The sequence below is a fragment of the Equus asinus genome, chromosome 6, assembly GCF_041296235.1.
Source record: "Equus asinus isolate D_3611 breed Donkey chromosome 6, EquAss-T2T_v2, whole genome shotgun sequence".
Lineage (NCBI taxonomy): Eukaryota > Metazoa > Chordata > Mammalia > Perissodactyla > Equidae > Equus > Equus asinus.
The window spans coordinates 79,938,469-79,966,125 of record NC_091795.1 but is presented as its reverse complement, the minus strand read 5'-3'; the positions used below and the strand labels follow the sequence as shown (position 1 = coordinate 79,966,125).

The 27,657-nt window shown below is 39.6% G+C and overlaps 2 protein-coding genes across 4 annotated transcripts in view; one reads left to right on the top strand and one right to left on the bottom strand.

Moving 5' to 3' along the window:
* ZNF512 (zinc finger protein 512) overlaps positions 1–21,550 on the top strand; it is a 30,355-nt gene extending 8,805 nt beyond the window's left edge. The window contains exons 3-14 of one of the 2 annotated variants that reach the window (XM_014850389.3): positions 1,737–1,918; positions 2,604–2,699; positions 2,985–3,068; positions 3,726–3,850; positions 4,372–4,458; positions 5,142–5,240; positions 5,843–6,010; positions 8,405–8,599; positions 13,736–13,837; positions 14,767–14,829; positions 15,968–16,066; positions 19,558–21,550. In XM_014850389.3, the coding sequence (XP_014705875.1) occupies positions 1,737–1,918; positions 2,604–2,699; positions 2,985–3,068; positions 3,726–3,850; positions 4,372–4,458; positions 5,142–5,240; positions 5,843–6,010; positions 8,405–8,599; positions 13,736–13,837; positions 14,767–14,829; positions 15,968–16,066; positions 19,558–19,866 (1,609 nt within the window). In that variant the 3' untranslated portion in view covers positions 19,867–21,550. Of the gene's footprint in view, positions 1–1,733; positions 1,919–2,603; positions 2,700–2,984; positions 3,069–3,725; positions 3,851–4,371; positions 4,459–5,141; positions 5,241–5,842; positions 6,011–8,404; positions 8,600–13,735; positions 13,838–14,766; positions 14,830–15,967; positions 16,067–19,557 lie in introns of both variants that reach the window. The other variant, XM_014850388.3, reaches the window with a different exon arrangement.
* Positions 21,551–24,277: 2,727 nt separating this feature from the next.
* CCDC121 (coiled-coil domain containing 121) lies at positions 24,278–27,652 on the bottom strand. Of its 2 annotated transcripts, none has more exons than XM_014850393.3 (2): positions 27,031–27,652; positions 24,278–26,574 (listed from the first exon to the last, which is right to left on the bottom strand). In XM_014850393.3, the coding sequence occupies exons 1-2, from the start codon at positions 27,510–27,512 to the stop codon at positions 25,620–25,622; spliced, it is 1,437 nt and encodes a 478-aa protein (XP_014705879.3). In that variant the 5' UTR covers positions 27,513–27,652; the 3' UTR covers positions 24,278–25,619. The 2 variants fall into 2 exon arrangements, with proteins under 2 accessions (XP_014705879.3, XP_014705880.1); XM_014850394.3 differs by having other exon boundaries at positions 27,027–27,651.
* Between the last annotated feature and the right edge of the window lie 5 nt (positions 27,653–27,657).

Below are 27,657 nucleotides of genomic sequence, written 5' to 3'. Positions count from 1 at the left end.
TTTCGATATTGACCCACAGGTTTTGGGGCTCTGTTGACTGTTTTTCAATTTTTTTCTCTTCTTCGGATTGGATAATTTCTGTTGATCTGTCTTCCAGTTCATAGATTCTTTCCTCTGTCATCTCTATTCTATTACTGAGCCTATCCAGTGAGTTTTTATTTCAGATATTGTATTTTTCAGTTATAAATTTTATTTGGTTGTTTGTTATGGTATCTAGTTTTCTGCTGATAACTCCTACTTTTTCCTTTATTTCACTTGTGTTTTCCTTTATTTCATGGAACTTAGTTATAATAGCTGCTTTAAAGTCTTTGATAGTTCCATCATCTGGATTATCTTGGGGTTGATACCTGTTTAGCATCTGTTCCTTTGAGAATTTCTCACATGTTCCTAGTTCTTTGTGTATTGCATAATTTTGGAATTTATTCTCACGATTGTATTATTTGTATAGATTCTGTCTTTTTAGAATCTTCTGGAGTATGTTGCTTTTTTTATTTTAGCAGGAAACCTGTTTAAGTTCAGATCATAAGTTCAGTCTTACCCTCTGAGGGCATTGGTTCAATCTCAATTTTATTCTTTGAGTCTTTGCTAGGATGGTTTAAGTCTTGTCTTGTACGCCAGGTCTGTAACCTAGCTCAGGGGTTAGTCTGAGACTTTTTCAGGTGTTTCAAATCTTATTTTAGTTCTCCAAGCTTTTGATAGATTTTGGGTCTGTCTCACAGTAGCAGCTCAGGGCTTAGTCTGAGACTTGTGCAGTTTTTTCAAATATTATTTTATTTTTCAAAGCCTTTGCTAAGCTGGTTTTGACAATATACATACCTGTCCTTTCACAGTCTATTTATAGTTAATGTCCTACCGCTTCACTTGGACCACACTTTGAGAACTGCTGCTCTATTGTGTCCTCATCTGCCTAGAAGATACTTTGTAGTTACTCAGTAATGTTTAACTATGTACTGACTAGTCTTAGATTTGGGGATTTGGGTCCAGCTGTATACCAGACTTCTGTGTCCACCTTAACTCATACAAGATAGCACCCTTACTTTAGCTATGGGAGCAAAGTATCATGTTGTCTCAGTAAGATAGGGCAGCCCTGTTATCAGGATTTAGGGAAGAGGCTAAGGGAGAAGGAAGATGGATCAGACTGGAGCCTACAAACTGTTTTTTTCCTTCTTTATTCTTGGGGATACTATTTAGTTATTGTCTTTTCTGTCAGAAATAGGGAGGCCTGAACATACTTGATTACAGATCTGGGGGATCTTCTGAAGGGTCACAGAACGCCCTGTTACTTTGACTACTTTCTTTTCTTTAATGAATCTAGGAGGGATTGCCTGCTTGGGCTGCAGAGTGATCATTTACATGGACTGCTTACTCTTTCTGATTACAATGAAGTGTAATAATAATTGTATATGTTGTGTTAGATCAACCATTGTAATTGTTAGAAGATTCAATCCAAATGCTGTTTTTATTATCACGCTTCTGAACATGATGTAATCTACACAGAATTTGAAATATATTACAATGTGCATATGAAAGCTATATAATGTTATAATCCAATGTTACTGCAATGAAAAGTAAATAAAAATAAAAATACTAAATTTCCTAAAAAAAAATATTATCAGGCTCCTTAGTTTTTTGCACAGGTAACCAACTGGCTTATCTTTAATGATGTAAAATAACTAATAAGAACTTTACTCCAGACCCTCCTTTGTGGTATATATCTTTTGTCGTGTTACTAGCAGGACCCAATGCTCCATAAAGGATAATAGTTTCCAGTACACTATCCCTCACGATGACTCCTTAAGCGGCTCATCATCTGCCTCTTCATGTGAACCAGTGAGTGATTTTCCGGCATCCTTCCGAAAATCTACCTACTGGATGAAGATGAGAAGGATCAAACCATCTGCTACTTCCCATGTTGAAGGTATCGGTGTCTTAATCCAAAGGCAGAGTACTCGCTAAAGTTATATTTTGAGGTAGCTGTTGTAAATGGCTTTTAAAGTATTAGGTACTATATATGTATTTCTCAGTAGTGATTAAAATTTTTAAGGTGTTAGGCTATCGCATTCTGTTAGCTTCGTGAACTTTGTATTTTACAGGGTGAACTTCTGCTGATCTTCTCTAGTTTATACTGTATCAGCTTTTCCTCTTCACATGATTTGAACTTCTTTCCCATTGTTCTAGTTTGATCCTCTGTTGAGGGTGTAGGGGCTGGTGTAAGGATTATTCTGGGTAGAATTTTCTTGATGATCATAGTCTCATAGTCATAAGGATCCTTAGTAGCCCTTTATCTTGAAGAATTCTCCTACTTCAGTGTTAGCCTCGGATAAGAGCAAACAAAGCACACTGCCTGAAGGCCCTTATTATTTATAGGGAACAATTGATCACTTGGAATGGAGAACAATATAAAAGGAAAAGGGGAAGTTGATTCAGTTAATGAAAAGTTATACCAACTTCCTTAAAAATGTCACAAATACTTCTGTGAGGCCTGTTCTTGCTGATGATCTTACCCGTTGATAGTCTTGTGAATGACGTTTTGAAGACAGGCCTAGATGTTCACTTATAAACCATACTGAGTTCTTTTGTTTGTTTGTTTTTGTATATTTCAGGGTCAGGTGGAGTATCAACCAAAGGAAAAAGGAAACCCAGGCAGGAAGAAGATGAGGACTATCGAGAATTTCCTCAGAAGAAGCATAAGCTTTATGGCAAGGGACTCACTTTGCTGATTCTTTTTTCCTGTGTGCCTGGGCTTTATTCTTTGAGGGTAAACGGGAGAGAGACCCTAGGTTTTGGCCCTTGAAGCACTTTTGAACCTTTTGAATTTTCTGACAAGGTTTGGCCTCCGTCCTGCCTTATTTTACCCTTTGCTTCTGTCAGTCGTTTGAGGGAGTGGGGCAGAGGGTGTTGAGAGTAGGAGGGAAGAGATTTGGGTACTAGAGAGGGGTTAGCAAAGGTGCGCTGTTGGGCTTCAAGTTTCTGTCTTGCATCAGGGAGGAAGCAGCGGCCTAAAACTCAGCCGAATCCCAAATCCCAGGCTCGTCGTATTCGGAAGGAACCACCAGCTTATGCGGCAGGTATGCCTTCTGCTGGGAACTTTGTGGGATCTAGTGCTCTCACTCTGTGTTTTGTTGTTGTTGGTAAAGGAATGATGTACCAAAGCGTTTCATTAAGGAGGGAGTTATTAAGGGCATGAGTTTGGAGGTCAGTCAGATACTCGTTCAAGTTTTGGCCCTTCATTAATTTTCTGACCTGCTTCTATTTGTTTCAGTTCTGCAAGCTTCAGTTTCCTGTCTCTAAATAGGGATAATAAAGGCAGTCAGAGTTGTTGTGAAAATTAAATGGGATAAAAACATTTAACAAAGTCTCAAGCACATAGGAAACACTCAGCACCTGGCTGTTACATGTCTCAGTATCGCATTACTGTATGCTGTATGAAAACTCACCCACTGTTAGTTATACCTCAATAAAGCTGTGAAGAAAATAGTGCCCAGTTTTTTAAACCACTGGGCGTTGGAGTGGTTCTCAGATGGTTTTTATCATGAGGGATTGAGGAGTTTAAGAAGCTCCTCACTGTCTGAAAAAAATTATTTCTACAAGTTGTACACAGCAAGAGCCTCTTCCCCAGGAAGAGGAAAAACCATTTTATGATACTTTTCCTAAGTTCTGGGATTGTGCTTTTTGTTTCTGGAGAATACTGCAGATTATAAGGTGTTCCTTTTTCTTCTTTGTAGGCAGTTTGGAGGAGCAATGGTACTTAGAAATCGTGGATAAAGGCAGTGTCTCCTGTCCTACCTGCCAGGCAGTGGGGAGGAAGACCATAGAGGGCTTAAAGAAACACATGGAAAACTGCAAGCAGGTTAGATATTTTGTGGCATTTCATAACTGTTACGATCTTTTACCCAAACTTTAGACCTCTGGCACTGTGGTGGATACGCTGATTACCATGGAGAAGCGGCAGCATTGTGTCATAGGGAAAACAGACTTTGGCCAGACTTGGGTTTGAATCTTCACTCAGCCACTTACTAGTTCTGTCATTTAGCTTTTTCTGTGTACAGCTTGGTTTCCTCATTTATAAAATAATTACTACCTTGTGTAGTTTGTGCGAGGATAAGAAAGAAAGAATACATGCTAAGTACTTACCCCTTACTTGGCAGATACTGGCAGTCAGTAAATGGTAGTTCTTATTATTTTATAAATGAGTTGCCTTTACTTCTTTGCTCTTGAGGATGTGACAGTGAGTTTGTGGGGTGTTGAGATTCATTGACTATTGAATTTAGAAAATAAAGGAGATACAGATGAGAGCATTTGGGTAGGATTTTGTGACATTCTGTTTCTCTCTTGAACAGCCTGACACTGAGTAATATTTTTTCCTTATAGGAAATGTTTACTTGTCATCATTGTGGGAAACAACTTCGTTCACTGGCAGGGATGAAGTATCACGTCATGGCAAATCATAATAGTTTGGTAAGTCTGCCTTCTGTCGTGTATGAGCCTATGTGGTATTTGGATGTCTTTGCTTAGGTGAGTATAGGTAGCTCAGTGGAGATGGCTAAGGCTCTGAGATTTTATAGGGGTGTGAATAAGAAGACCTTTTTTTTTTTTTAATTTTTATTTATTTATTTTTTTTATTTTTATTTTTTTCCTTTTTCTCCCCAAAGCCCCCCCGTACATAGTTGTATATTCTTCGTTGTGGGTCCTTCTAGTTGTTGCATGTGGGACGCTGCCTCAGCGTGGTTTGATGAGCAGTGCCATGTCCGCGCCCAGGATTCGAACCAATGAAACACTGGGCCGCCTGCAGCTGAGTGCGCGAAGTTAGCCACTCAGCCATGGGGCCAGCCCCAAGAAGACCCTTTTGATAGAAGAGTTATGCACAATGAAACCTTTGTGGAGAATACATAGGTATTTTGGGGTTTAGGTTAGCCCCAAAGGTTCATATGCTGGGAGACAGAGGCTTAGAACTCTTCTTTCCGTTACATTCACTTCCTTGTCTGTCTAGAAGATAGAGGAAGCCAGGAGTCAGATAGCTTAGACTTCATGGGCATCAGCTTAGGTGCTGGTCCAGTCCTTGATTCTCCTATGAAATAATTTTTTTTCTGTATCTGTCTTTTCCATGAATCATCTGCTTCTTTGCTTCTCTTGCTTTTTAGCCCATTTTGAAGGCCGGAGATGAAATAGATGAGCCAAGTGAGAGGGAACGGCTTCGAACAGTTCTAAAGAGACTGGGAAAGCTGAGGTGCATGCGTGAGGTAAGAGCCCAAGGACAGCAGCACCTTCTGTCTGGAGTCTGTGTCTGTCTGTTATTCTTTTCTATTTCTCCTCCTTCTCCCTTGTAGACTTGGTTCTGTGTCATCTTCCAGCATGAGAGTGGTTCCTGCTTTTTCAGGTCTCCTGTACTCATTAATAGTTCTTTATTTTCTTTCTCATCTCCAAAAATTTATTTTTCCCCCCTTTCCCTTTGTTCAAAGGTGTTTCTTTACCATCCTTTCTTTAGTGTGATGAAGAGGATCCTAGTAATCACACTGTGAGAAACTTTGATATTGCTGGGTATTTGGTGTTGGGGTGGAGTTGGATCATAGACCAAGGAGGAAGCTCTGACACAGAGGAGGTCCACAGTTCTGGTTTATTGAATGTTGACTAAACTGTTTGACTACCACCCTTGGGGGTAGATAGGATAGCCATTGGGCCAGGGACAAGGAAGGGTTATGCAAATGGGAAATGTTGGAGAGCATCTAGTGGTATTAGAGGGTCTATTTGTATGGTGTGGTTGAGTGCTTTGTGGCTGTTTAGAAATTTAAAGATTATGTCAAAAGATGTAAGATTATAGTTTAGGCCTCTCTCCTATGTTCAGAGTTGCTCTAGTAGCTTCACCAGCATCATGGGATATCTGTACCATGTCAGAAAATGTGGCAAAGGGGCTGCAGAGCTGGAGAAGATGACCCTAAAATGTCACCACTGTGGAAAGCCATATAGATCGAAGGCTGGACTTGCGTATCACCTGAGGTCAGAGCATGGGCCTGTGAGTACTGATTACTTTCCCGACCCTGTTTGGGGATCTATTCTCTGGTGACTGCTTACCCCTACATCTTCCCATACTTCCTTGTTTCCTCACTGGTATCCCCTTTTAATCTTTGAATGCTTTAGTTCTCTCTTCCTTGTGCTTCCTTTGTTCTCTTATTTCTGCCCTTTGAACATTTTTACGTTAGAGAAATTGAAGTTCAGTGTGTAGTCTGGGCAGAAGTAAACTCATTATTATATTATTAAATCTAAAGACATTCCTCCTTAGCTAGAAATTTTGTGGGAATCTGTCCAGCTGGTTCCTCTATTCCAATTTTTTTGTCTTCACTTTTTTTTCCCCTGATTACATTTCCAGGCTCCCCCACCTTGTGTTTTTTATAGAGTTAAGTTTCAAGGTATAATTTACATATGGTAATTAATATTCAGTCTTTTTAGTATACAATTATAAGAGTTTTGACAAATACCTACAGTCATGTAACCACAACCATCAAGATATAGAACAATTTGATCATCCCCCTAAAATTCCCATGTGTCCCTTGGTAGTCAGCTCTTCTCCCCAACCCCAGCCCCTGGCAACCGCTGATCTATTTTCTGTCCCTATAGTTTTGCCTTTTTCAGAATGTCGTAAGTGGAATCCTACCGTATGTAGCTTTTTGAGTCTGGCTTCTTTCACTGAGCATAATGCATTTAAGATTCATCCATGTGTTACATGTATTATTGACTTATTCCTTTTTGTTTTTGTCTAAAATTCCACCGTATAGATGTTTGACAATTTGTTAATCCATTCACCAGTTGAAGAACATTTGGGTTGTTTCCAGTTTTGGGCAATTATAAATAAAGCTGCTATAAACATTCACATAAAGCGTTTTGTGTGAAAATAAGTTTTAATTTCTTTGGGTAAATACTTAGGAATGGGATTGCCAGGACATATGATAAATGGATGTTTAACTTTATAAGAAACCACCAAACTGTTTTCCAAAGTGACTGTGCCATTTTTGGATTCTCACTAGCAAAGTATGAGAATTCCGCTTGTTTTGCAACCTTGTCAGCTCTTGCTAGTGTTGGTTTAATTTTTAAATTCATTCTTATAGGTATGTAGTGGTATTTTACTGTGGTTTAAATTTGCATTTCCCTAATGACTAATGATGTTGGCCATCTTTTCATGTGCTTATTGGCAATGTCAGTCTTTAGTGAAGTGTCTGTGGCAATCCTTTGTTCATTTTATTATTGGAGTTTTGTTGTCTTACTATTACATTTTGAATATATTCTGAGTTTTTCATATATTCTGGACACAAGTCCTTTATCTCACATATATATGTTTTGCAGATATTTTTTCCCAGCTTGTGGCTTGCCTTTTCATTTTTTATAGTGTTTTTCAAAGAGCAGAGTTCTTAATTTTGAGAAAATTCAATTCCTTTTTTCTTCTTTTATGGATAATATTTTTGTTGTGATATCTATGATATCTTTGCCAAACCCTACATGCCATTTTCTAGTACCACTGTAAAAAATCACCACAAAATTAATGGCTTCAACAACACAACTGTATTATCTCACAGTTCCTTCGGTCAGAAGTCCACGTAGAGCATGGCTTAGCTGGCTCCCCTGCGTCAAGCGTCACCAGGCTGGAATCAAAGTGTCAGTAGGGCCGTTCCTTTCTGGAGGCTTGAGGGGAGACTATTTCCAGACGCATTCAGATTGTTCAGGAATTCAGTTCCTTACAGATGTAGGACCTCATTTACTTACTTGCTGTAGGCCAGGAGTTGATCTTAGTTTCTAACGGCCACCTGCATTCCATGGCTCAGAGTCCCTTTGTCTTCACATCAGCAACAGTATTGAGTCTCTCTCATGCTTTGACTCTCTCCTGCCTCTTCTTCGGTCACCTCTTTCTTAGTTAAAGTCAACTAATTATGGACTTCAATTAGATCTGTAAAATATCATCACATCAGCACCTAGATTAGTGTTTGATTGAATAGGTGAATACTGTAGCTCAGCCAAGTTGACACATCAAAAAACCCATCACACCCAGGATCACAAAAATTTTCTCTCTTGGTTTCTTCCAGAAGTTTTATAGTTTTCGGTTTAACACTTAGGGCTATGATCCATTTTGAGTTAATTTTTCTGTGTAGTATGAGGTATGGGTTGATATTCATTTCATTGTATATGGATATGTCTTGACTTTTAACCAGTTTCACTTATTACAACAGAACAGATTTTATCCTGCTAAAAAGCTTTATTACCAGTAAAATATGCATTAAGATGGTGGAGCTTTATGCTAGTGGTTAGCAAGCTAGTAAATAGCTCTTTTGATATTTAAAGCAGGGAAAACAGCCTTTATTCCTTGGCTCTGATGGAAGCCACTTCTCAGGCCTGTGTTTGCTATGTCTCATTCTTGCAGATCTCCTTCTTTCCAGAGTCAGGACAGCCAGAATGCTTAAAGGAGATGAGCCTGGAGCCAAAGAGTGGAGGCCGAGTTCAGAGGCGTTCTGCCAAGATAGCTGTATACCACCTGCAGGAGCTGGCCTCTGCTGAATTGGCCAAGGAATGGCCTAAGAGGAAGGTGCTTCAAGATCTGGTACCTGATGATCGGAAGGTAAGGTAGAAACTTGTATTAATTTTGAATCACTATGTCTGATACTATGCTGACTACACAGAGAGGTCACTGCATTCGAGTGAGTACAAGATAAACAGTATCTCGCTTCTTTGTCCTTGGAGATGGAGTATGTCTGATCCAGCTTCAGTGTTTGGATTCAGGTGGGTCCTAAAGAGACAGTCTGTTTCAGAAGTTCCTTAAGGAGCCCCCTTAATTTTCGACCACTACCAGAGGGAACTTAAATTCCCAGGTTAGTGTTTTGCTTCATCTTTGCCCACTGTATTTCCACTTTGCTAGTTCATATGTAGTAGTTTATATTTAGTTTAGGTAAGTGCTTTCAGTTTGTTTTTGTAGCAACAGAGTTCCTCTTCCCATCTACTTTTTTTCCATCTAAAAGCTTATGTAAAACACCAGTATTTAAAATAACTAAAACCAGGGTTCCTCTGAGTAACTGGGAGTAGTGAGCCCAAAGCCTTGTCTACTTGGCCTTGGCCTTGATACTTTGTCATTCCCCGCCATGGCCCCAGGTGTACTTCTGAGGGGTGCAGAACCCAGCTTGGAAGCCTTTGGTTTAGAATAGGTCATAAAGGGAAGGAGCATTATTTGGCCAAGAGGAGAAAAGGGATATATGACTATAGGGTAGTCATGGGAAGGGGTTGGGGGATATAAAGTAAGAACTAAGATCAGAGCTAAGGACCAGTTACTCTCTAGGATGTCAAGAAGAATAGCTTAGATTTGGCCTCGGGCTTTGACCCATGTGAGAGGAATGTTATGTGTTATAACAAAACAGGTCAAATCCTAGAAGTTACCACTTCTCATTTGGCCTAAAAATCAGTCTTATTGGTGTACAAGGAGTTGAATCCTATTTTTTAATATCAGAGCATCTTTTATTGTTTCAGACTTATTGCTGCTTTTTTCCTGCCGTAGGCTAAAGTACATGTTTATCTAAATACAGTTTAAATGTGAATTTTGCACAGTGATATGTATCTTGTGATACTGCAGTCAAATTGCTTTTACTGTGCGTGGTAGGGAATTTGAAATAAATATTTGTTGGCTCATGGATAGGTTTTGTAGTCTTATCTAGCATGTAGTTTCCTAAAATCATCAGTTTTATATTTTTACAGTCTAGGGTTAAAGGCATTATTTTATTTTTTAAACATAAAATTTATTTTTTTGAATAGATAATATATTCCCATGGTTCAAAAGTCAGAATGATGATAAACATTGAGATATCTCACTCTCACCCCATCATTGTTCTATTCTGTCTCCACAGTTAACCATTCTTTTTAGTTTCTTTTGTGTCCTTTTAGTGTTTCTTGACGCAAATATAAGCAGTATTGTCTAGAAAAACCTCTTGTGTTTTCCTTTTCTCTCACACTACCACCACACTCACAGCACTTCTGACACCAGATGTGTGGGTTTTTCCCACACTGACGAATTTTCTGACACTAGTTGGATGTCCTACAATTTAGTTCAGTTCTGACACTATCCATCTGGAGTTAGCTTCAGATCCTACAAGTTAAGGGCTCAGTCCCACAAGACTGCCCCAACTTTAGATGCTAATCACATGTCCCAGGTTGTTACCTGTACTTCTGAGGCACTGGTTCCCATGACCTCCTTATTGAGTTTCATAATTTGTGAAAATGGCTCACAGAACTCAGGAAAACACTTATGTTTACTGGTTTATTATGAAGGATATAATCAAGGATACAGATGAACAACCAGATGAAGAGATACATAGGGTGAGGTCTGGAAGAGTCCTGAGCACAGGAGCTCCTGTCCCTGTGGAGTTGGGGTACACCACCCTCTTGGCACCTAAATATGTTCACTAGCCCAGAAGCTCTCCAAACCCTGTAATTTTGGGATTTTTATGGAGGCTTTATCAGGTAGGCATGATTGATTATTAACTTCATTTCCAGCCCCTCTCCCTTTGTAGAGAAGAGGGGATGGCGCTGAAAGTTCCAAGCTTCTAATCATGGCTTGGTCCTTCTGGTGACAGCTTCCTTCTAGAAGCCCACCAAGAATCACCTCATTACTACAAAAGGCGCTCCTGTTACCAGGAAACTCCAAGGGATTTAAGGATTTAGGAGCTCTGTGTCAGGAGCCGGGGTCAAAGACCAAGTATTAGCAGGAACTGGGGGCAGAGACCAATATATATTTCTCACCATTTCACAAATACATATTCCCTGTTAAAAAAACTTTTTACTTGAAATAATTTTAGACTTACAGAACAGTTGCAGAATTAGTACAAGAATTTCCATATGCTCTTTACCCAGCTTCCCTTCCCCTAATGCCAATATCTTACATAACCATAACTCAGGATACCATCATAGGATGCCATCAGGAGCCCACATTTAATTTTCTTTACTGTGTCTCCCTAGTCTCCTCCAATCTGCGACAGTTCTTCTGGTTTTCTTTGTCTTTTATCGTTGACACTTGAAGAGGATTGGCTGGTTATTTTGTAGAATGTCGCTAATAAGTGGTGTTTTCTCACAGTTAGGTTGTGGGTTGTATGTTTTTGGTAAGAATGCACTGAAGCAATGTCGGCCCTTCTCAGTGTATCACATCAGGAGGTATATGATGTTGATGTGTCTTTTTACTGATAATTAACTTTGACCACTTGATTAGGGTTGTGTTGTTCAGTTTTCTCCATGGCAAAATTATACTTTTCCCTTTGAATTTAGTGACTATTTCACAGGGAGATTGAGACTGTGCAGCCAACCTTGTCTTACCATACTTCTGTTCACTGACCTTAGGATCCATCAGTGGCCTGCTACAATTATCACTGTCATGTTGGCTTAAGATGATTTTCTGTTTCCATCATTTTTTTCTGCAATTATTAATTGGAATTCTATTGTGAGAAAGATCTGTCCTTTTCTTCTGTTAGTTTATATCAGTATGGACTCATGGATGTTTACTCTATGGGTTATAATCCAATGCTATTATTATTTATTTTGCTGCTCAAATTGTCCGATTTGGCCATCAAGAGCTCTTTCTGGTGGGCTTCTGTATCTTTTTGCTGTGACCCTGTCATTTTTTGAGCACTTTTTAATTCTGACACCATGAGATACTTGAGGTTCATCTCACATTTTTCTTGCCCCAGCTCTGGAAACTATTTCTCTAAGGAATTCTGGTCCCTTTTGTTGGAGAGTATATTTAGAAACCAAGATTTGAGCGCCAGGTATACTCATTCCTCCTGGAGTGTCATAGCTTCTGGGCCCTCTTGGTGGAGAGAGCTAGGATACATGTGTATGCATGTTCATACACACATACACACACCCTCTATTTATTTCTCTGTCTTTCTATCTACATATATTTAAAGCCATGGTACCTTCAATTCCAATCTAGTACCACAAGTTTCATTCTTGCCTTCCTCTTTCCTTATTTTAACTCCTTTCTCCATCAACGAGAAACCTGGCTCTCATTGTCTGTGTTTACTTTGCTCAGTCCTAGTGTAACATAAAATATTATTTCAAAATTGTTAACCCATACCCCTGTAAAAAACACATTTACTAACTAGAGAACAATATTTGTGTGTAGTTCTTTTTATCTTTAGTCTTAGAGTTGTATATAGTCAAAGTACTATTTTCAAAAGTTAACTTAGGTTGGGGTTCTTTTTCCTACCCCCTTCATTATGTTTCTCACTTGTCGTAAATAGGTTTCACATGTCACTACTACTACATTTGGGGTTCCTCCTGCATCCTATTTAAACTGTTGATTTATTTGTGGGGTTTGTGCAGCATTATCATAGTTCTAAAAGTCAGACCTATACAAAAGGGTCTCAGAGAAGTGTCACTGCCCCTCTTCCCATCTATCCTGTTCCCAGTCCCCTTTTATTTCCACCCTTTTCCCACCCTGCTCCCCCCAAAGATTACCAAACTCAGTAGTTTCTGGTTTGTCCTTCCTGTATTTTTATGGGATGGATGATCAAACACGTGAGTATTTTCTTATATCCCCTTCTTTCTTACTATAGATACCTTTTTCACTTTGCTTTATTTCGCTTAAAAATATATCCTGGAAATCAATCTAAATGTGTTCATAGAGAATATCCTCATTTCTTTTTTATGGCTGCATAAATATGATAGTTTATTATATGAATATAATGGTTTATATAAATAGTCCCTATCACCGTGAAAGGAGTTTAGATGGACCCACATACACTAACTGCAGAGGAGAGGAAATGCTTATAAATAGAGCCAGCCCTGTGCTCTGGTTTCTTTTACGGTTTACCAGAGGTTCTTTAGGCGACTACCTTCCTTACTTTCTCCCTTACCTCTATGGGCTTTGGTTCTGTTTTTCTGTCGCAAAGAATCAGCTTCTTTTCAGATACTTCATTTTTCAAGCAGGAGGATTGTTTATTCACCAGAAGTACAGCTGTTGCCCATGATGGACTTTGTAAGAACTGTCTCTACAGGTGCTATCTATTTTCTGGAAACTACAGTTATAGTAGTTGTAAGACTAACTTGTGTCAAAGCATGTAAAAGGAAGTGCTAGAATAATTCTACTTTTGCAGTCTAAGTCAGATTATAATTCTGTTCCCTAAGTTCCTCACATCCTTGTTTAGGTTGAATCTTAGTTTTTTTGTGTTAGAATTTTTAAAATATCAAAAATTACCATGATATCATTGAAGAAAAGTGAGAAATGCAGACAAACAGGGGAAAAGACATTAAAACCTCTCAAAATTCTACCACCTAGAGAATAGAACATTTTGATTTATAGGCTTCTAGCCTTTTACCCATGTACATATATTTCTATTGAATATATTATGTGTGTGTGTGTGTGTATATACATACCCTGTATATATATACATGTTATATTTATATATACTATATATAGTGCATATTTGTATCCCTCTCTTTTTTGTAGCAGATATTTTAACTGTCACTAGCTTTTTCTTAAAAAAACAGTAGATGAAGTATTATATCTGAAAGTCTCCTGTCCTCTGTTACAATTGAAACTATTTAAGACTAAACAATAGACAACTATACTTACCAGTTTCAGGAACTTTTCAAAGGTTTTACATGTTATAATTTTTTTTGTATATGAAAACATACTTGTGGAACTCCAGAATTGCATAATCTGCAGAGTTGTGGTTGGAAGTTGAATTCCTCCAATAAGATCTTTCTTGTCTTGTAGTTAAAATATACTCGCCCTGGGCTACCTACCTTCAGCCAGGAAGTACTACACAAATGGAAGTCAGATATCAAGAAGTATCATCGCATTCAGTGTCCTAACCAGGTGGTTCTTTCTCATTCATTTATTCAGTAAATGTTTATCAAGGATCTGCTATTGTTTCAGTTATTTATTCCTTCATGACAAAGCACCTGAAGACCTTAGTGGCTTAAAACATCAATTATTTTATTTGTTCACAATTCTGTAAATCAGTAATTCTCTCAGCATTCAGAGGGCAGTTCTTCTGTTGTACATGGCATCAGCTGGGATCTGCTCATGGGTTGCATTCAGCTGGAAGCTCAGATGGCACCTGAACGTCCAAGATGGCTTCTCTGCAGCTAATTCACTGGGACGTTGGCTCTCCACATGGCCTCTCTTTGTAGCCGATGTAGTTGGATTACCAGCAGGGTACATGGCAGCTGACTTTTCAGAGAGAGTATTCTGAGTGCATGAAAGCAGAAACTGCAAATTGCTTAACGCTTAGCTTCAGAATTTGTTCAGCATCATTTCCATAGCATTTGTTGGACAAAGAAATCACAGAGCTAACCCAGATTCAAAGGGAGGGTAAATAGCTCCACTTCTTGCTGGGAAGAGTGGCAGAGAATTTGCAGCCGTCTTTAATCTACCACAGCTGTATGTGCAGTACTTTGGAGAGGAGTAGATACACAAAAAACAGGAAACATTTGCACTAAAGAAAGCATATTAAAAAAAATCTAACCATGCAATTTTCTGTGTTTCTCTGTCAGAAGAAGTACCAGGGAAGGGAATGTTTTAAGCTTTTCCAAACAGCTTGTTCACCTCTTTTTCTTTTACCTTTCCTTCATTTTCCTTCTTGTTTTTGTGTCTTGCATGTGAATTCTTTTTCCGCTTGGTTTGTGGTGCAATTTATTGGGCTTCTTCCTCCAAATGTAGAGTAGGTCAGTGTAAATAGCCAGATTGCTAAGAGAAGGATGCCATTTTGTGTAGTGTTCACATTATTTCTGTTTCTTTTTCAGGGTTGTGAGGCTGTCTACAGTAGTGTATCTGGCCTTAAAGCTCACCTGGGCTCTTGTACATTGGTTTGTAACTTTCTGATGTATTTATTTTAACATGACCTCTAAAGTAGTCTGATGTGGAAGAGGATTCAGTTTAGGTGAACAGCTAATTGTCCTGTTTGCTATTATCTTCAGAGGCTGGTTTAGTTTTTTATGTTCAAAAGATTCTTGGTTTGTTATTGGGTGGGATATGCCAGGTTATGTCCAAAATGTAGAAAATCCCAATGTACTATAAGTCGTATCAGTGAAAGAATTTGGAGAAAAATGTATTAGTTCTGAGTCCCTACCAGGGATTTAACTTCTTCACCTGAGCCTCTCCCACACTGGGCCTGGCCTGGCTTATTGGGCCCTTAACTTTCTAGAATCAGCTTACGTGTGCCTGTCTGGATGGGTGAAGATCCTCTAAACCCATCTAAACTATACTGGCCTCTGGGGATAGGAGCTGGAATCCCTGGGTGTCAGGCTAACAGCCATTCACCTCACTGAATCTTTTCCATGTTGACCCAGGTTCCCTGCAACCCACCAGCCATGGGGATTACTGCCACTTTCCAATCCCATTCAGAAGTATCTCCTCACACAAAGTGAGCACCATGGAAACCTGAAGCTTCAGGAGGGGAGAGAGGTCTCAGTTCAAGGCAACAAGGGAGTTGTAGGCATCCCAACCAGATCTGTCCAGGAATGGTTAGGAGTTTGTCATCTTGATTTACGTTTCTGAGTCCTTAAACTAGGTGTAATGGATGGTACTGTTCTAATTCTGAATTTCCAAGGCACTCTTTGCAGCAGTGGATTATAGTGGGAAGAATTACACATTGGTGCCTCTGGTGAACTTCAGGAGTTTGATCATATTGGGTGAAGAACCAAGGGAATCTGGAAGTGAAGTGAAAGAAGCAAGGGAAGATAGAAAAATGTGACGTATTATAAGATAAAAGTAGGAGAACTTCGGGTCATGTTGAGGGGGAGGGGTGAGTGTTTGGAATAGAATTGTATTAGGATAGATTTATATGCTGGTTTTCTTAAATATATTGCTGTTTAGGATTTTCTTCCTTCTTACCTTTGCTGAAGTAGAATCCCCTCTTTTCATCTCTAACAATCCCTACACATGGCCCAGGTGTGTGTTTTTTAATTTACCAATAATTCTCTTTTCTTTCTCTCTTGAAAATAGGGGAACTTTGTGGCTGGAAAATATAAGTGTCTTCTCTGTCAAAAAGAATTTGTTTCAGAGAGTGGTGTCAAGTATCACATCAACTCTGTCCATGCTGAGGTGAGGTCCCTGCTTTCCCACAGTGCTTTTGTAATCCTGTGGACCTTATACATGCGCCGCAAGAGAGGTGAATTTTCTGCCTGTTTTTATGGGCTAGGACTGTCAACGAAAGTAACTCTAAAGTGGGTACCTGAGACGTTGGAGTTAAAATACTTTCTAAAATTAGATGCATGATTGTATTTTTCTATGAAAGCATTTGAAATCAGTGTGTCAGCATCCCTGAGCTCTTCTAATTCTGATATTCCAATTGAATCACGTGTTTGGGAACCAGGCTGAATTTACACCTTTGGAATTCTTATTTCACAGCAATCTCTATATTTCTCTTTTCTAGTATTCTGACATATTTGAGCAACCTGTTTTTAATGCTGTTTAAAATACTGCATAGAAAGAACTATAAATGACATTGTTGAGACAATTGGGGAAATTTGAATACTGACTATTCAATAATAGTAATGTGTCAGTGTTAATACTCCCAAATGTGATAATTGTTTTGTAGTTAAGCAGGAGAATGCCCTTGTTCTTAGGCAGATACATGCTGAAGTAGGTAGGGATGAAGTATCGTGTTGTCCACAAGTACTTGCAAATGGCTCAGCAGAAGAAATGAAGGAAGGAAGAAAGAAAAGAAGGAAGAAATAAAGGGAAGAGAGAGATTAGCAATGGTAAATCCAGGTGTTCATTGGACTATTGTAACTTTTCTGAAGGTTTGTAAATTTTCTAAATTAAAAAATAAAAAATTCCGTATAAAAATGATTTAAAGTTCAGAAGGTTAAGGGTTTTCTCTTGGGGAACGTTTAGTAGTAGTACAGGTGGACAGAGAAATTGTTTCCTGTGTAGTTAAATAGCATTATTGCAGAAGCTCAAGGAGTAGTGTCTACGTCCTTATGGAATGTCTTACTGCAGACACTGTTGTTGCCTGATGAGGAGAAACAGTGAGCGTCTTCAGCTGTTCTCTGCCCTCAGATGTAGTAGTTCTTAACAATGCGGGCTTTAGGTAGTGTCATCAAATGTGCTTCCTCTTGCTTTACTGGTTTAGGCTTTGGGAATCCCTTTCCATATCTGAGATTTCTTCTAGGCAGTCATATCTTTTTTATAATAATAGTGTACCTTTTTATGCTTCAGAAAGTATTTGGAAGATAATTATCTCCTTACAAAATCTGGCCTTTGTATAGTTAACTTATTCTCCAGTTTCTTCCTAAAAAGTTGAAACCAACCAAGCACTTGTTCAATGATTTAGGCCTGTATTTATGAATTATATGTAGTGGTAAAACATCTTTACTCTGTTCCTCCTCCTCTGTGTCACATTTTCTTACACTACTTTTTTTTAACAGAAATTTTCAAACACATGAAAATGACAGAATGCTATAATGAATAGGTTTAACAGTTACAGTGTATGCCCAATCTTCTTTCATTTATAACCACACTCACTTTTCTTGTCCCGTAGAGGCTTATTTTAAAGCAAAGGCCACATACCATGTTAGCTGCACATGCTTCTTTCAATATATGTGTCTAAAAATATAAGGACTTCTAAAAATACGTAACCACAACCATCATTACACTTAAAAAAATTAACAGTGATTCTTTAATGCCATATATCCAGTCATTATTTAAATTTTCCTGATTGTCTCATAATTCTTTTTCGGAGTTGGTTTATTCAAATCAGGACCCAAATAAAGTCCAATATACTGCATTTGTCTATTTTAATCTAGAGTGCACTATCTAATAGAAATGTAATGTGAACTGTGTACATAATTTAAAAATTTTCTAGTAACTACATTTTAAAAAGTATAAATAAAACAGGTGAAATTAACTTAGTAATGTATTTTATTTAACCCAATGTATCTAAAATATTATCTTTTTAACATGTAGTTAATAAAAAATTGTTAATGGGGCACTTTTTGTTCATACTAAGTCTTTGAAACTTGGTGTGTATTTTACATTGAAAGCATATCTCAATTTAGAGTAACCACATTTTAGGATCTCATTAGCCACATGTGGCTAGTGTCTCACTGGACATTGTAGGTCTAAAAGTTTCCCCTTTTTTGTTTTATTTAATGTTTTATTTTTGGTGAGGAAGATTGGCCCTGAGCTAGCATCTGTTGCCAGTCTTCCTCTTTTTGCTTGAGGAAGATTGTCCTTGAGCTAACATCTGTGCTGACCTTCCTCTGTTTTGTATGTGGGATGCCACCACAACATGGCTTGATGAGTGGTGTCTGTGCCTCGTATCCGATCCTGCAAACCTTGGGCCGCCAAAGTAGAATGCACAACCTTCACCACCACACCAATGGGCCGGCCCCTCCCCTTCCTTTTTTTAAACAAAATTTATTTGTTGAAGAAACCAGGTCATTTGTCACATACATTTACCCACATTCTGGATTTTGCTCATTGCATTCCTGTAGTGGTGGTCCTCTATCCTGGATATTTCCTACACAGTAATTATTAGACCTAGAAGACTAATCAGATCACCTGATTTAGACTGAAGTTTTTTTTTTCTTCAAGTATATTTTAGGGGCTGGCCCCGTGGCCGAGTGGTTAAGTTCGTGCACTCTGCTTCGGCAGCCCAGGGTTTCGCTGGTTTGGATCCTGGGTGCAGACATGGCACCGCTCATCAGGCCATGCTGAGGCGGTGTCCCACATGCCACAACTAGAAGGACCCACGACTAAAAATACACAACTGTGTACCAGGGGGCTTTGGGGAGAAAAAGGAAAAGTAAAATCTTTAAAAAAAAAAAAAATTTCATAAATTGGATTATGTTTCCCCCCAGCCCTTAATTTTTTTTAAACTGAGGTTCAGAGAGGTTAATTAATTTTCCCATCGTCAGAGAGCTAGAAACAGAGCTGGGACTTGTGCAAAGGCAGTCTGGCTGCAAAATTCATGCTCTTAACCACTACGCTGTCATGAAATAAAAATCTATGGCCCAGTGCTTTTACATCTCATGAGGAGATTTTTACAAAGGAGATAAATGGGTGGGATAATGCTAAGTAAACAGACTTAGTAGATCACTTAGTGAAGTACTCAAAATCATGTCTTACACAATAAATGCTTATCATGACTTGCTCTGTATTCAATTTCTCCAGTTTAAAATACAGAGTTCTGGGGCCGGCCCGGTGGCGCAGCGGTTAAGTTCACACATTCTGCTTCTTGGTGGCCCGGGGTTCGCCAGTTCAGATCCCGAGTGCGGACATGGCACTGCTTGACAAAGCCATGCTGTGGTAGGCGTCCCATGTGTAAAGTAGAGGAAGATGGGCATGGATGTTAGCTCAGGGTCAGTCTTCCTCAGCAAAAAGAGGATTGGCAGTAGTTAGCTCAGGGCTAATCTTCCTCCAAAAAAATAAATAAATAAAATAAAATACAGAGTTCTAGGCTATGGTTCCATATCTCTTTCCTCCTTACTTTGTTTTGCCCTAACCATGCCTCTTTTCAGTTCTCACCACACCCCTTTATGCTCTCCATCGTGTTTTGATTGGATGATGTTTGTATTTTGCCTCTGTAGGACTGGTTTGTTGTAAACCCAACAACAACTAAAAGCTTTGAAAAGCTGATGAAGATAAAGCAGCGGCAGCAAGAAGAAGAAAAGCGAAGACAGCAGCACAGGAGCAGAAGGTCTCTAAGAAGGCGGCAGCAGCCTGGCATTGAGCTTCCTGAGGCAGAGCTGAGTCTTAGAGTAGGGAAGGATCAGAGGAGGAATAATGAGGAACTGCTAGTGTCAACCTCCTGTAAGGAACCAGAGCAGGAGCCAGTGCCAGCACAGTTCCAGAAAGTAAAGCCCCCAAAGACGAATCATAAACGAGGAAGGAAATAGGCAGGCAGTGTAAAAGCGCTCCTAGGAGAGTGGATGTGATGCTGTTGTCACGGGGACCTGTGCTGGGAGGACTGAGTCATGGGTGCTGAGTGAAGAGAAATTTACTCTTGCAGCTGTTTGTTGTGTAAGGCTGTGACTTTCTCAGCTCCTTCCTCCTGTGTAAATTTCACTGTTTTCCCTCCTAATTCACTTTCACTCCCCGGCCTTCCCTTTTGGTAGGTTTTCCTGCTGTTCCTTATTGGAGTCCTCTTGTTTTTCTCTTATCTTGTCCAAAGAACTCCCTCTAAGGCCAACTATAGGCCCCTCTTGCCCTGTACAAGACTAAGAAATCTGTTTGGTTGTCCTTTCCTTCCTGGGGTGTAGAATGTTCTTGGAAACTCCATTGATTTAGTAGTCACTCCATCATGTAGCTTATAAAACAATTCCAAACTAATTTTTTAAAGCCATGCTGATTTATCATTTTGTATTTGTGATATAACAAGCCTAGAAGGTAGTACTCTTGTCACTCATGTAATAAGATTATTCTGTCTCCTTGGGAAACTAACTTTGTGGAGGCTGTTTGTTCTCTCAATATGGTTTTAGGATTGAAAGTAAGAAAATGGACTTAGAATGAAAAAACTAGAACATCCCTACACTGGTTTTACTGGGAAATGCTTTGTTTGTTTGAAGTAGCAGTGACTAACAAGACCCACAGGCATGAAAAGCAGCCTGAGGAGTAGTGTGTCCCAAACATTAAAATGACTGGGAAAGAAGCAAGTAGAAGAAGCAATAAATACTGCCTCAACTTTCTTGAGGCCTCCTCTGTTGCTGTGATCCAGTGCCCTCTTGAAGCTTGTTTTGCTCCCTCAATTTCAAGGACTGAGAAATATCACATTGCCTCTCATGTTTTGAAACAAAATCCTCTTCCTGGTAATGCCCCTAAGATTGGTAGCCAAGGTGCACATTCTTCCCCTGGACTTGACCTCACTAGTTACTCTGCACTCCACTAAGTCCTCATCCCTCCCTTTAGCCAACCTCTGAATTTTCTGAGAATATTGTCCTTCATCATCTTTTATATATGGAGTTCTGTCCTCTTTATATCCTGAGACTTCGACACCAGATGTAGATATTTATCTGGAGTTGGAAAGAAAATTTCTTTTTCTGTACCTCATGCCTACTTGATAATGTCTAATGGGCTATTTCTCATTGAGGCTAGCTTTCTCTGGAGCATTGGTTAGAGCAGCTCTGTTGTCGTGTTTCTAGATTCTCTTTCTCTTTTCCATAAATAATGGTCTTACATATTCTTGCCAATTTTTGTGGCATATGCCACATAAAAAGCAAGGGACCCTTAACCCTGATATGGACAAGTACTACCTTTTCAAATTCTGAAAGACTATTACCACTCTTTAACTCTGTTCTCTGTGCTCCTCTGTATAGCTTTAAATTGTGGGCTTTTGTGAAGACCACTTTCAGATAAGGGAGCATTGAAACCTGATTTGGATACTGCCAGAATAGGTAGTTTTGAAACAAGTGAAGGATGTGGTATATACACTCTACATTCTCATTGGCAGTTGCACCCTTAAAGCCCTTTCAGTAGATGAGGATTGTCAGGCAGGAGAAATGAAGAAGCTATGTTAATTTCTGGTGAGTAAGATTTGGGGAATGTTTGGCAATGACAAAAGAAATAAATGACTCTTGGTTAGAATGATGTTGCCAGTTGTTCATTGACTCTGACCTGTTACTTGACTCTTTGCTGACACGGCATATGGGGGTAAGAAGATGGCTAGAGATGGGAATGAATTTGAAATAAGTACCAAGTGCATTTGTCTCAGTAGTTCTTTAGCTTCTAAGATCTGCTGGTTAAAATGAATAATTTGAGACTAAAGTGAATTAGTATCGGAAACTTGCCCAATCTCATCCAGGGCCCTTGTAGGCACTCCTTCTGTTGTTCCTTCCTGAGGCCAGGGATCAGCAGGACTCGGTATAGACTATCCTAATCATACTATGAGTTTTAAAGGTTTTTTTCATTAGAACAATGAAAATACCAAGAGACAAAACCAAGAATGATTACTGCATTATTTTTATAGTAGAGAGATACTGGAAACAACGTGTAGAAGAAACTCTTAGCTCTTTCCACCAAAATGTGCTCTCACCTTGCAAAGCTAGAAGATTATAGGGACAAATGGCTAGACTGCATTTCCTGGCCCTCCCCCGCCCTTCTCCTGTAGTGAAGGAGTAGCCAACTAATTTCTCTCCAGTGGAATGTGACTGGAAGTGATGTATGTCACTTCCAGGTACTTCCATGCCTGCTTTCCACTTCCTCAGGCTAGATGCAGATGATGAGGCGGTTCTAGCGGATGGTAGAGCACAGTGGAAGATAGCTGAGTCCCTGAATCACCCTATGAAGGACCACTTGCCTACCAGGAACATCTGAGACTATTATATGAGCAAGAAATAAATGGTGTTTGAGACATTATACATTCTTGGGTCTCTTTGTTAGTCTACTCTAACACATAACCTAATTGCTCATCATCAGGAGAATGGATTAAACTGTGAAATAGTTATACAGTGGAACTATACAGCTATAAAATTAACTAGAGTTGCTTGTATCATCATGCATACATTGCAAAACCAGTGTCTGGGAAAAGCAAATTACAGAATACATCAAGTGTACCTTTTATATAAGGCTTAAAAACATGCAAAAACAATGCTCTATTGTTTTTGAGTATATATAAATATATTTTAATATATTTAAGAATAGCATGAAAACATGCCCAGGAATGATAAACACCAAATTTAGGATAGTGCTTCTGGGATCCAGAGGGACTATAAGGGAATTTGTAAGTTCTTATTTGTTAAGGTGGATAGTGAGTTTGTTATAGTTTCTGTTTTTTTGTATGTCTGAAGTATTTTAAAAAGCAGTTTACACGAACAAAAAAGAAAAACATATTTTGCTCACCCCCTTCTAAAAGGGAACATGAGAAATTTTCTTTGACACTTTTTTTTTATTGAGGAAGATTGGCCCTGAGGTAACAACAGCTGTTGCCAATCTTCCCCCGCTTTTTTTTTCTTCCCAAATCCCCAGGACATAGCAGTATATCCTAGTTGTAGGTCATTCTAGTTCTTTTTTGTGGCATGCCACCACAGCATGGCTTAATGAGTGGTGTGTAGGTCTGTGCCCAGGATCCGAACCAGCAAACCCCAGGCTGCCAAAGTGGAGCGCACAAGTTTAACCACTCAGCCATGGGGCCAGCCCTGGGACATTTTATTTCAGCTTCATCTTAATTTGATTTTCCCTTCACCATGTAGTCTGCTCTCCCCCATGTCTTCTGTTCACGTCTTTCTGTTCCTACTGTCCCAGTCTGAACCATCACCACCTCTTGCCTAGACAACAGCTTCCTAATTGGTTTCCTTCTGCTTTTTACTGGCTTGGATAGACGGACAGCTGTAGTGAATTTTTAAAATTGTATATCAGACCTCATTCACTTGCTGAAAGCCTGATGGTTTCCTAGCTCACTTAGAATAAAAGTCACTCCCTTTACCTTCTCCTACAGGGCCCTCTGTGCTCCTACTGCTGACCTGTTTAGCCTTGTCTTCCTCTGCTCCACCCGTGTTCTCTGACCGTTCCCCAACTACACGTTAGCAACACTGACCTTGCTGTTCCTTGAACCTACCAAGTTCATTCCTGTCTTAGAGCCTTTGCATTCACTGTTCCCTCTGCCTGGAATAGTTTCTGACTCAGTTTTTCACTGTAGGCTTCATTTTATCATTTAAGTCTTAACCTAAATTTCTCCTCAGAGGTCTTTTCCATCTAAATGCACTTTATGTAACATCACCCTGTTTAATTTTCTTCATAGTAAAGCAGACAAAAAGTAGATTGAGATCTCAGTTGGCCAACCTACTGCTCACTTGCTGGTATGGATTTCAGAGTACCTTTAGCAGATTCTCCCTTTAAAATCTTGGAGCCCCCAGGGCCTCACTCTGAAAGGGACAGCCACAAGCAGTACACCAGATCCATTATCTAAGATAACAGGAATTAAAAATAAACTGAGACAGATGGAAGTTACCCACTCCTGAATTAATTGGGACAGCAATGGCAGGAAGGGAATTAATAGAGTAATAAGATTCTCGATCCTTCTTTCCAACTCTGTTAGCCTTAGGTATATACTTCCCTATGGTTTTTTGCATCCGCAGAGAATAGGGCTTCAAATTTGTCTTGGATACTATGTTTTTCAAGTTCAGTCTTTCTGTATTTTCAGCTCATGAAGTTAAGTATTCAGGTTAAGGTGTCTGCATCCTGTCTGAAGTTCTACTTTCTGCGTTAAAACAGCCGTTTTATTATTTGCACTCTAGTATGAATAAGACATGCAGAAGCGGTAATGAGAAAAGTGATAAGTAGAAAATACATTGGAACAATAATAAAATCAATGGATAAGTTATAATTTAAAGTTTTTATTTTTAATAAAAAGTGCTTAATAACAAAGTATACATTTAACAGAAAAATTGTTAAAGCTAGAAGTTAAAGGTACATTGAGGGAGAATCATTTTTTAATCTAATTTTAAAGGAATTCACTTTACATACAGATAAAACTGGAAATTCAGGAAAATTATTTTGAAGTTTTTTGTCAAAGACTATTTCAGGAAGACAAAGTTGATTATATTTTCCCATAGAGGAGCAATGTTAAAATATGGGGTTATATTCCTATACTAGGATAAATCACTAGTCTAACCATCAATAGGTCATAAGTGCAAAAAATATAACTACCCTAAAAGTCTATACTAATTTAAAATACTATTCCCAGTTCTATTAAATAGGCACAAATATATGGCACATGTTAATTACAAAAGGCATTTCATGTACTATTAAGTGCACATATAGTAAGAAAATTAATAAAACTAAAGTACTATATTTAACATTATGTAATCTTACTTGTCATCTTAGAATTTAGGATGTTGCTAGGGAAATAGAAGGTACAGAACTCTTTAAAAAGTTGTCCAAATATTTTTAAACTTCCTTTTGATACATTTTCTGAAACAGAGGCACTCAGTCACCCCATTAATACTGGAAATATTTCTTTACAGAAAACATTTTCAAAAGTAAGAGTTGACCTAATATACATCCCTTTATCTTCTTTTCCCTTCTCAATTTACTCAGAGCTGAAATTGTAGGGGCTGCATCAGACAAAAGGCCATTCCACCTAGTGGTTATTGAACTTGCTGTTATTAGAGTACTTTTTCACTCCTGAGAAAACTACAGAAGGAGCTACCTTGTCGCTGGCACGAACTTATAAAGAGCTTAAAAACACTTTGCCTTTGTGTGCTGAGTTGGCCTAAAGGAATGAGGATAAACTGATATTGGTTGTTTACAGAGCAGAAAGCACTGCATAGTCAATCTGAAATGCTATCTCTCAATGGTGCTTTTTTTATAAAGAGATCTAACTTAGCTAGATGAAATAAATCACCCAATTGTTCTTTCACTTCCTCAAGGTGGTTTTCTTGAGCTAGTTTAACGTATGGATATTTGGCAAATGGTATTAGGTTATCTGGAGGTTTGAAGAACATCCTGTTTATTAACAAGAGCTAATTAAAGAAAAACCTAGTTAAGTGTAGCCAGTCGCACAAATCTAGCACTGCTGGAAAACACCTAATCCTTCACACTAACACATCATGATGGATATTTTACCATAGGAACCTGAAATCCAAAAGTCTTCCTAACCAGGTTTATGTGGCACCTAAGAATACCTGCTTCAGTCCTTAATCTGTTATTTTAGGAATTACTTTGGATTAATCCTTGATTTGGTGCCTAGGGGAGGGGTCAGTGTGGTCTTTGGAGCTCCCTGTCCTTTTGGGCACCAACTGTGCCTTCCTTGCAGTCGTTGCCTCCCCCTAATTAAGCACTCCACATACCACTGCTCCTGCTGCAGCTGCTGCTTCTGATTTTTTAACTGGCTTTGAGTAGCCTGCAACTCCTGGTATTGCTGGTTTAGCTGCAGGAGCTCCTTCTGTAACTGCTGGTTCTCTCTGTGGATGTCATGGTAGAACTCAAAACCATACCGCTTGGCTGCCAACTCCAAGTGCTGGGTCTTCCTTTTAAGCTCCTTTCTTTCTCTTTTTCCCAACTGCCTCATTTCTGGCTCACTCAGTTGTTTCTCCAGTAATGCTTTTTCCTGGAGGAGCTGGACCTGGATTTCCTGTTTCCTTGCTGCTGTCTCAGCTTGGGCTTTCTTTTTCTCCTCCAGTAATGTCTGCATTTCTCTCTCCTGTTTCTCCTTTACTATCGAAATATTACTCATTGCCTGCAACTGCTGCTTCAAATTGGATTGGATCTTTGCCTTCTGCAAGAGCTCTCTTTTAAGCAGTGAAGTTTGCTTGGCATATATGGAGGCTGATTCCTGTCTCCTTCGTTCAATCTCCCCACGTTTTTGTAAATAGTTGTTCCACAGCTTGTCAGGTTGCTTTCCATACTCCTCAGTTTTCTTGGTCAGGTATTCCAGAAAGAATTTGTTTTCAGCCTGGACAAGTAACTTTTCAGTGCATAGCTGCCTGGTTTTCTCCTTCAGCGGTTCCTGTTGGATTTGAGCTTGCTTTATTTGCTTGTTCAACTTCATCATTTCCACCACTGCCTTTTCTTTAAACCTCATCTCTGCCTTTGTTAGTTTCTCTGGCTTGACAAAGTTATTAATTAAATTATGATACGGTGGGAGAGAACTACCAGAATCCTCAGCAAACCTGAAGGAAGAACAAGCAGTTCTTAACGAAAATTTAGGAAATAAAAGAAATGCCCAAGTGTACTTTAATTCATACAAGAAAATATTTTTGAGCACCTATTATGTTCCTGACGGTGTGCAAGGCAAGGGGGCTACAACTAGGGGCAAAAATGACCAGAGTGGAGTTTACAATTTACAATATGCATTCACTACAATCCTGTTAAGATTTCAATTTTAAAGAGGAGAAAACAGGTTCCGAAAATTTAAGTGACTTGGCCACGAATTACACCACTAGCAAGTGGCAAAGCCCGGGTGTGAAACCCAGCTGTTCTGACTTTTACTGAACACTACAGCAGCTACGAAGGGCCACAGGAACAGACTGAGTGCTCGGGAGTAGGAATAAATTTCTGGGCTCTTTCACCACCTTTCCGGTTGCCGAGGGCACTACCGTGGAGGCAAGCCTCTCTTCAGTACCTACTTGAGCGGGGAATCCGAGCGTTCATCTCCAAGGTCATAGTGTGGTTCACCGAGGGTGACTGCCAAGGAGCTAGCGCTAGTGTCAGGGGCCGGCGACACGCGGAAACGGCGTCCCCGTGCGGAAAGTTCTCGCAGTTTCTCCTTTCTGTGCTCAACGGGTCTCGGGGCTGCCCAGCAACCTCCGGGGTCGCACGTCGCCCCAGGCCTGGCCCGCCCGGCTCTGAGCTGCTTAATCTCCGCTGCTGCCGAATAAGCGCTAGCAGCCGATTCTCTGACGGCTCGGTTCCTCGCTCCTTGGGGGCCGAAAGTGAAACACACGCTGCTCGTTTTCGTACTGCGGGGGCCCTTCCCTCGGGATCCCACCTGGTCTGGCTCTCCTAGGCACCAGAACTTGGCTCTTCCCAGGCCATACCCTACTACGGTGAGCGCCCCTTTTTCTGCCCCCCTCCACCATTCCTCCAAGCGTCTCCACTTCCCCGACATTATCACTAGTTGGCCCCAAAGCCGGGTCAGGACAGAAGGTACTCCGGCGCCAAGCCCGCCCCTTCGTCCTTCACTATCGGGTAGATTCGGTTGGCTGGGTTCTATCCTTCGCAGCCCAGAGAATTGTGGTCGTCTCTCTAGCCAC